We start from the raw sequence: 10,793 nt of genomic DNA, 5'->3' as shown, positions 1-10,793 counted from the left end.
CAGAGATCCTCCTGTTTGTTATCCTAAGAATGTTGATATGGTTTATATATTGCTACACTATTTACCTACAGGTTAAGGTCAATTCTATAATAAATACTAAAGCCCTATCATACACCTGGCGCAATGCGGTGCAAGGCGCGACGCAATTGTTATTTGCTAGTTTCAGCTTGGCGCAAGAGTCGTTTTGACATTTTGCAGCACGCTGTTTGAATAGCAAATGCATTTGCGCTCATATGTGTGCCCATAGGCGTTCTGGTCTAAAAAAGGAGGAGTGTTGAGGCACATTGCTGGCGCCTTGCTATTTTGAGGAACTTCAAACTGTTCAATAGACCAGATCAAAGCTGGTCTAAAGTCCAGCATAGAGTGCGTTAGTTGTGCATCTCGCGTAAACATTGCTTAATACACACAGGGTGTACAGCAATACACAAATATCTTCACAAATTACAAAAATTATCTCTACAATCTCTACATAAATATAAAAACCACTGCCTTCATGCCTTCTTCATCTTAGGGGGCTTTTTAAGTTTATTCATGACAATTTGCTTTTGTATAATATTATTATTAGCAGTATTATTTATTATATGCATATTTATATTTGTTTTATTGAAAACAAGCTTAGATTTGCCCACCTGTCAGGTTTTAGACCATATGGGGCATAGCATGTGTATTTGGACATAACTTAGTTTTTTGATCACACTTTGTTATTATTCATTTATTCGTTTGCTGGAAATTAGAATTGAATTTAGAAATAGTTTTGAAACAAATCTTTGCGTTTAATAAACAAAATTAATTATGTAGGCTAATGGATGTCTGTGTGTACAACACGTTTCCCTATCCACGAGAGTGAAAGTGAAAGTAAAGAATAAGAAGGCTCATTCTTTCATTCTCGCGCAGCAGATGCTCTGTTTAACTGCTTTCTCGCTAGTGAAGCGTTCAGTTTTTCCACTTACAAAGTCCGCCATGTAAATAGCAAATTCACCATGGCGCGACGCAACTGACTCTTAAAGGGAATGAGAGATGAGACTCTGATTTGTATATTCTCAAAACACACCTTTAACTCATTAAGAGAATAAGCTCAACCCTTTTAAACCATGCGCCGCGGCGCAAAGCGTATTTTTCCGCCGTTAAAATTGCAAAAGTGGATTCTGACACACCCTTATTGCATTTGCATCTTGCACTTTGCACATGGATCGTCAAAATAGAGCCCCTATAGTGTTTTTGAGTGTTAGGCAAACTGCGTATGTTTTAGGCTAGTGTTATTTACAACTTGTTAATGAATGCTTCAGCACACTGTAGTATTAAGAATAGTGAACGGATCAAATGTAATACAAAGTGTAGTTTTACGACAGTAAAGTGTGGTGAATTGTAGAATAATATACCCTATATTGTAAAAAAAAATCTACAGCACTGGATAATTTGTTTAGAATACACTTGTTGTGTTACCATAGCATCTATAGTATTATATTAGATTAATTGAAGTACTTTACTATAGTACTGTTCAAAACACAGCACATGCTAGTATATGTGTTCAGGGGCCCTGTGGAACAGCTTTTTCTCAAAATGAAGAGGATGACAGGGAAAATGTCCTCCACAATCTCATGAACAATGTGGAAGACAACAGAGACTTGTTCACTTTATTTTAGTTGCCATGATAAAATGAGACTGATAGTGAGATCTATTTGAAGAGTGAATAGTACACTATAATACATAATCAAGTTTTCCCGTTTTCTATCACAGTTACATTTCTGCTTGGGTTAGTTATATTTTTGTTTAAATGTGTTTTTTTATTTGATAAGTATGGTGCACATATTGGATGTTTAATAAATGTTTATAAAATAAAATGTATTCTTTATACATTCAACGTCTATTCTGTGTCTTTAAGTGTTTGAAACTGGAATTATCTCATCATATAACACAGCCAAAAATGGTCTGCTTAATTATATGCAAGTCTATTTTAATATTTTGGTTATTGTTAATAAAAAGTGGACCAATATAAATCATCAAAAAGCGCAAAAGGAAGAGGGAACAAAAGACACAAATTGTGAGTCTGCTTATAATCTCACTGAGTGAGCAGTGTACTGAGAGCGCGCAAGAAAATTTGTGCGTGAGCAGTGAGTATTTGAGACAGGGTGAGAAAATTTGCACGCGAGCAGCGTATATATGAGAGCTCGCTAGCAGTTTTTTCCACAAACAGATGAAAAATGGGTGCACGAGCATTATATTGAGAAAGCTGTTCATCATGCTCACTTTGTGCATGACAGTTTTGTGTTGTAAGCCACTTGAATTTAAAGTGAATAAAATAATGGCAACAATAAGAAAAGAAAAAAAAAATCTGCATCTTATCATGGCATTGGCCTGTTGTGTCTAATATGAATATACCCAAGCTATTCACAGATATTGCCAGATAATCACTTTACCTCTACCATACTTTTAACAGATCATTTGTGATTCTGGTTGTCATCCTTTCTTGCAATGTCTTGAGACGTTACGGTGCCAATTATATGCTATATTGTTAGTAGCCTGGATAGGTCACAGTCATTCTGCTACATCATATCACTTTTTACTGGATGTAAAATGCTCTCCAGTACATTTAGTCATTTTAGAATGTTAAGTTCTCATTCTGAAGTTATTTTGGTGAAAGTAACTAAAAAGTAATATAAGAGTTACGTAACATATTACAATTTTGAGACAGTTATATTGTAAAGTACTTTTAAATAACAAAAAAAAGTCTGTAATGTATTACAGTTTGGAAGTAACTTGCACAACACTGCTAATTATACAAAGGAACTGTTAGTGCTCAGAGAATTGTTAAAGGTACCATGAAATTAAAATAAAGTTTTTTTTTTAGTTGTTAGTACCAGTAATGTTATTGTTTAGGAAATCTATAAGCTTATGCGCAATAAAAAACAGCGACAAAATGCTAGTTTACAAGATATAAAACCGATATAAACATGTAAAGCTTGTAGTTTGTCACTTCCACCAAAATAAATCAACGGTTTTATTCACGTCACCTCATACTACTTCATACTTTCTCATCAAGTAGAGACAAATCAAATGCTCTCTAGTATCTGACATGTTCCACAACCTTGAAGACACCACATTTGATGCACTTGTGCTCAACCACTCTCACTGGCTGTTTGTCCCACCCTCTCTTCATGTTTTGGTTGCCATTACATCAAACATTGAATTAAAAAAAATGCACATCGCGAAGCACTTCACAGGTCCTTTAGTGCTAGAGTAAGGAGGGGGAGGATTTTTAAGAGATCTAGAATGATTGTCAGACAATTGTCGGTTAAATTGTCAGAGAGATTAAAGAGTGTGTTTTCTACAGGTGGTTTGTCAAGCCCACTCACCTGTGTGAGGCACACTCAGAATTGCATAATATTTTGAGGTTTTCATGTGGTGTAGTGGGGAGGAGAGGAGAGGGGGGTCTTGGTTTTGGGAGGTTATAAATTTTGATAAATGTGCGTTAAATAATTTGCACTTGAATTGTATCACAGACAAGCTGCTCCTCCCATCATTCACTGCTATATTCTGAGGGCATTGTTTGTCTGGCACACAGGCCTCATTTTGCCCATTCTTCATGCTAAATCTGAAGTATGATCTCTGCTGAAGGAAACTCGCTCCAGCTGATATTTATATCCACTTGTTAGCGGCATTGTTCATGTACGTAACAAGATGTTTGTGTGAAGTATATTTAACTCAAAGCCCAGAGGGAAAGCACCCTAATAATTCAATGAACAGCTGCCAAATACTGATTGCTAAAAATGTGTTTATATTCTGTTGCCTAGCAATGCAGCATGTTTAAAAGAGGACATACAGGGTGCCCACTTTAAGCCAAATATATAGATTTAGACTAAATTTCCATGCTTATGCGCTGATATATTGATAATATAACATTAAAACAATATGTTGAAATAATAACGCTTTTAGCTTCAATATCATTCTGCATGACTTTCATAGCCACTATGAGAGCCATAATGAATAATTTACCTCATATTTAGAAAAAAAAAAAATGACGTATTGCCTGTGAAGTGCTCCCTTTACTATATTTGATAGCTCAATAGCAGTTTAAAAAATTTAGCATTAGCTTTTCTGTTGTTTATTATTTGACACACAGTTTTGAGTGGTCATTTTAAAACTTTAAAGCTCTTAACCCTTAATTTCAACATAGGCTCATTCTGAAAACATAGCCCTATATACATTTCTGGAGATCACAAATTATTTAGCCAGAGGTACAGTACGTATGGCTGCATTTCGTCTTCAAAACGAACTCTACGGCCTGTATGATGCATTTCCTTTTCGTGCTTACCAGCTGACCGTTTACCTCCGTGTGTTACCTCTGCTGTTACAAGTTTGTCCAGTGGCTCGGCATGTACATGGGCAGACTTGTAATACAAAAAACAAAAGGCAAAAAATAAAATAAACAAGTAAATAGGGCTGTGTAATTTGGGGAAAATATCTAATTGCGATTTTGATTTGCGATTTAATTTTGTAGTCAAGCTTCAGCTCAATAATCTGTATCACAGCTTCTTACTGCTAAAATGCAGTGAGTGTTAGTTGAAAAAAATAACTGAAAAGATATTAACTTAAGTTAAACATTTATTCAAATTTGTTTTTAAATATTCAGAAATCAAACACTCATTAACCTCTAGAGCAAACAGTAAGCATAAATAAAATGACCTTACTGACCTTTACTTTCTGTAAACAAGTTGAACTCAAATTAGGGAGATAGTGTAGCCTATTATACAAAAAAAAAATTGAATTAAAAAATACAGAACACTGAGCAAACTAATCTGGCTGATAAGAACCTTTCAGTAGCTTATATTGTCTAAAATTAATTAGCACAGATGCAACACAAAATATCACGACGTTAGACATTTGATATTCATATCATAAGGAAAAGTCCACACTAGGGGCTTTGTAACTACTAGCTAGTTTGTAACTAAATTTGTTAACATGTTCTTAAAGCAAACTGTAATTAGTAGGTCATAAGCTCTCAAAAAAGTCATGTGTGATTCTATGTTAAAAAGAAATCACAAATTATATTTTTATAGTATTACATTACAGTCAGTCACTACAGATGATGCACATACCTGCATCGTAAGCCGTGAATGCACGCGAAATACACATGAAGTTATCAAAACATTAGACTTTAATTTTTTGTGACTTTGAAAGCAAAATATTCCGATGTTACTGATGTCCTGTTTTTCTTCAATATTAATAATGCTTCTGAAGTGGCAGACGGCAGGTAACACTTTATAATAACTACACACTATAAATCATTTATTAAGCATTAGCAAATAGTTAATTCATTATCTGTTAAGCATTAACTCTACATTAATAAGCGTTAGTAAGCAGTTTACAACTGCAGCTACAAATGCTGTATTCTTGACTTTCAAACATATTTATAATGTGCTTAATACTTGTACTTTCATACTTTGTTAATGATTTATTTTTCATTACTAAATTAAGTATCGCATTATTTACAAACCAGTTGTGTTTAAGTAGTTGAGGGTTTTTAGGATCATTCAGAACGAGTTAGTAAATGATTAATAAACTATTGAAATCAACGTTTATATGTCTTATTATTCAGGAAAATACTAATAGTTAACTAATATGTTAATAAATGCTTTATTAACTCAACTTCATCTAGTTTTGTGACCTAATCTAAAGTAAGGACTATTTATGCTTTATAAATCCCTTGTAAATGACAAATAAAGGCTCAGTTAAATTCTAAACAGGAAAATTGACATTATTCATTCCTTTTCATTTAAAGATACACAAATAAAACTGTCCTTCAAATGAAAAATAAATCTTTGCAACCTTATCTAAATTAAAATTATGGTAGAGTTTAAACATTGCATCTTATTATATTGTAAATTATTATATTGTTGTTGTTTTTTTATCCAGTTTTGTCATATTTTGACACTCCTGTTATTTGGCAATGTTTAAACTTTACAGTAATTTTATTTTTTAGAAAAGATTGCAAAGATTATTATTTATTTGATTCTGAGCCTTTAATGGTCATTTATAAGGGATTTATAAAGCATAAATAGTCCTCACTTTAGATTAGGTCACAAAATTGCATGAAGTTGAGTTAATAAAGCATTTATTAACATATTAGTTAACTATTAGTATATGCCTGAATAATAAGACATATAAATGTTGATTCCAATAATTTATTAATCATTTACTAACTCATTCTGAATGATCCTAAAAACCCTCAACTACTCTTAAATACAACTGGTTTGTAAATAATGCGATACTTAATTTAGTAATGAAAAATAAATCATTAACAAAGTATGAAAATGTAATTATTAAGCACACTATATAGGTGCTTATAAGTCAAGAATACAGCATTTGTAGCTGCAGTTATAAACGGCTTACTAACGTTTATTAATGTAGAATTAATGCTTAACAAATAATGAATTCACTAGATGCTAATGCTTAGTAAATGATTTATAGTGTGTAGTTATTATAAAGTGTTACCAACTTGGGTTATGTTAGTGACTATTTTTGGCCCATTGACTTCCATTATAATGACATTTTTTGGATGCAACGCCATGCCACCATATTATCATGCATTCTTGATTGTTGGTGGTTTTTCCTGTTGGAAAGAGGTAAAATTCATAGTTTTGATCAGAATCTTGTTTGATTAACAGGTTTATACAAACATGACAAAAGTCTTCAATTGTCGATTATAGTTGTAAGAGCAACAAATAATAGCTCATGATTTGGGGTTACATTCAGTATGGGGCCGTGTGAGAGATCTGCAGAGTGGATGGCAACATCAACAGCCTGAGGTATCAAGACATTTGTGCTGCCTATTACATTACAAACCACAGGAGAGCAAAAATTCTTCGCAGTGCTCCTTCTCATACTTCAGCATCCACATCAAAGTTTCTGAAAGCAAAGAAGGTCAAGGTGCTCCAGAATTGGCCAGCCAGTCACCAGACATGAACATTATTGAGCATGTCTGGGGTAAGATGAAGGAGGAGGCATTGAAGATGGGAGTCATACACAAAATTACATCCACTGCACCATGACTTTATATTCTACACTGTACATTATTTCTGTTAAGTGACAAGACTTTTGTCTAAGCAAATTCAGACCTTACTGTCCTAATTAAATTATTAAAAATCAAGGCATGATCATATTTTATTTTGGTAAAATAACCATAATCTAGAGCCTTTGCCTTTCATATAAGCCACTTCTGATACCAAATGATAAACCTTTTTACTTAAGGTGATTTTATTTTAGGACTCATTCAGCATGGTTATTGAAAATGACCACGATTAACAAGACAAGCATAAAACATAAACTTCTGTTTTATGCAAAGAATTTATTGGCTAGTGGGTTGATGCAAATTAAATGTTTTAAGAAACGAAGTACAGTACATTGCAATATCTTTTCCCCAATTGCCATGAAACTTGCAGACTTGCGAACAGGAAAACACCCACAGACCCCTGAGAACACGTCTTTATAAAACAGTCTGGTGCCTAATCATAGGAAAACAGAAATAAATTACACTGATAACAAGAGTACAACACGTAAACAATCGCTTCAGTCCAGATTAATTGAATTGGTCGTGGTGCCTTTAAGAATCTGCAGTGTGATTAATTGTGCTTAAACTGACAGACATGCGCTTTATTTAGTAAACAGGATACACTCGCTTTTAAGATAACATTTAAGTTCCAGGCTGTTAATTTGTCCTCAGGCTGCATTTTTTTGCTCTTGCTACATGAAAGTACTTTGGTGTCATAAACAAAGTTCAGAAAAAAGTTAATGTCTAGATAACAAAGGCAGTATTATACAGCAGTTATCAGAAAATAGGTCCTGCCCTCAGTGTTTTAATGGAATTACTGAAAAATGATATTTATAATTAGTATAAAGTGAGAAGATACCCTTGTACAATAATAAAAACTACAGAAAATCTGTATTTGTTGTTGAAGACCACTTAAGTGTAATTGTTCACATACAGTTAGTATAATAATGACTTTACAATAATGTCAAATCAAAAATACATTTAATTTCTTTTAATAATAAAACAATTTATAATTTAAAGAAATACACTTTATATTTGAACTGTAGATTTTTGTTTTTATTCAACAGAAAAATAAGAAACAAGTAATTTTGCACTACATATACCAAGTGTGTGTGTGTTTTCCCTGGATTACAGTAAAATGTTAATATTAATTTATGCAGTAAATATTTGGTAACATTTCTTCAATCTTTTAAATGAACATATTGTCATTTAGAGTTTTTTGTTGGAGCTTCATTTGCTGTGATTAAAAATCTGGTTTCTAAAACTACACACACACACACGCACACACACACATATATAAATTAAATGTAATTACTATATTAGAGCTTCTATTTATGCTGAAATGTTTCATTTCGCATATATAAAAATATATACAGGTGAAGTCAGAATTATTTGACCCCTTTGAATTTTATTTTCTTTTTTAAATATTTCCCAAATTATGTTTAACAGAGCAAGGAAATTTGTCTGCTAATAAAAGTATATCTGATAATATTTTTTCTTCAGGAGAAAGTCTTATTTATTTTATTTAGGCTAGAATAAAAGCAGTTTTAATTTATTTTTAAAAACATTTTACGGTCAAAATGATTAGCCCCTTTAAGCTATATATTTTTTTTCGATTGGATACAGAACAAACCATCGTTATACAATAACTTGCCTAATTACCCTAACCTGCCTAGTTAACCTAATTAACCTAGTTAAGCCTTTAAATGTCACTTTAAGCTGTATAGAAGTGTCTTGAAAAATATCTAGTCAAATATTAAGAACTGTCATCATGGCAAAGATAAAATAAATCAGGTATTAGAAATGAGTTATTAAAACTATTATGTTTAGAAATGTGTTGAAAAAAATCTTATTTCCGTTAAACAGAAAATAAACAGAAAAATAATCGGGGGGCTAATAATTTTATATATATATATATATATATATATATATATATATATATATATATATATATATATATATATATATATATATATATATATATATAACGTGTAAATAAAATAAAGAAACACCCTTACAATCTAGTAAGTACATTTACATAAAATTTAAGCCAAAGGTGTCGGTGCCAATAGCCTAGTGCTTAAGTGTGCCAAAATACAGTACCATGGTGCTCATGGCGATCCGAGTTCAATTCCTGGCTCAAGGTCCTATGCTGATCCTTCCCCTCTCTCTGCTCCCAATTCTTTTCTGTCTGTCCTCCATTTCATCATAATAAAAGGTAAAATAAAAATAAAAAATAATAAAAATAAGCTGGAATAATAATGTTAAATGTTTCAGATGTTAATGTTTGTTTACTCAATATTCTCGCTATATGACAATAGAAATTCCCTTTTGAAAATATGGATAACTTTTTTTTTATTTACAAATGAAACTCTCTTTTAGTTAATTATGTTTTAAAAATAATAAATACATTTTATTTATAAACACACTCATCAGTTATAATCATTCTTTAATTTTCCTTTCGTCTTAGCCCCTTTATTAATCAGGGGAATGAACCACCAACTTATCCAGCAAATGTTTTATGCAGCAGATGCCCTTAAAGCCGCAACCCAACACTGAGAAACACCCATACACGCTCATCACACTCATACACTACGGTCAATTTAGCTTATTCAATTCACCCATAGCGCACTTCTTTGGACAGTGTGGGAAACCAGAGCACCCGAAGGAAACCCACGCGAACACAGGGAGAACATGCAAACTCCACACAGAAATGCCAACTGACCCAGCCAAGGCTCGAACAAGCAAAATTCTTGCTGTGAGGCGACAGTAATAACCACTGAGCCGCTGTGTAACCCATTTATTTCGTTTTATTATTATTATTTTTTTTTTTTGTTAAAATAAATAAATAAAAGATATAATTGATTAGGATTATGCCAAGTAGATTTAGTTTCGGTCACTAGTAAAATAAGCAAAACAATCACATTCATGTGTTTATTCACGTGCACATTCATAATCTCAAAGCTAATAGATAATCAGGTTTGGCACAAATAAAGAAAAACAGATACCTTAAAGTTTCTTAATATTGATAGAAATTGTTTTCACAGAATAGTTCAAAATCTTTCGAATAAGTTAAAGACTTAGTAAGAACAAGAATAAACTGTGGCAAAAACTATTTCTCCAAATTCTTGCACAAAGTAACCTACATGAATATACTATAGTATATATTATAGTTCAACCATACTACAGTAAAATACCTAAATTAATTTGTTGTGGAAACTTTAGACTTGCTATGATAATAGAACAATTGAAATATAAAAGTAGTTCTCTACAACTGTATATTATGATACAATACACCACGGTTTACTGTAGTAAAAAATAAAATACACAGTAATTATTACAGTTAATCACTTCACTATAGTTTATATGCTGGAGCATTTATTAACAAAATTTGTGAATATTATAATATATATAATATAATGTATAACGTAAATACACTTACAAGGCACACTGTGGTGTGGTTCAAAACACGACAGTATTCACCACAGCCTAAATTGCAGTAAACTTTCATAGACATTTTTGTAAACAACTTTGACGGATGCTACAGCTGAACCATTCCGTGTCATAATTGGGAGTAATAATAAAGTAGCATACACAATAAACCTTGTAGCAAAGGAAAAGTTAGCTGTAATGTGAAATATTGTACCCACCTATATCTTCGTCTTTGTCGTCCATAACGCAGAAAACCGCGGGTGAAGTCTGTTTGACAGTGTTTCTGGATTCAGCTGCTCCACACTACTGAGAG

General features: G+C 32.4%; 1 protein-coding gene across 1 annotated transcript in view; it reads right to left on the bottom strand.

The window, feature by feature from the left end:
- Window positions 1–10,772, bottom strand: part of ssuh2.1 (ssu-2 homolog, tandem duplicate 1) — a 24,768-nt gene extending 13,996 nt beyond the window's left edge. The window contains exon 1 of the mRNA XM_056448081.1: window positions 10,699–10,772. Within this exon, the coding sequence (XP_056304056.1) occupies window positions 10,699–10,723 (25 nt within the window). The 5' untranslated portion in view covers window positions 10,724–10,772. The remainder of the gene's footprint in view (window positions 1–10,698) is intronic.
- Window positions 10,773–10,793: the final 21 nt, after the last annotated feature.

This window comes from Danio aesculapii, chromosome 22 (genome assembly GCF_903798145.1).
Source record: "Danio aesculapii chromosome 22, fDanAes4.1, whole genome shotgun sequence".
Taxonomy (NCBI): domain Eukaryota; kingdom Metazoa; phylum Chordata; class Actinopteri; order Cypriniformes; family Danionidae; genus Danio; species Danio aesculapii.
This window is presented reverse-complemented; position numbering and strand designations above follow the sequence as displayed.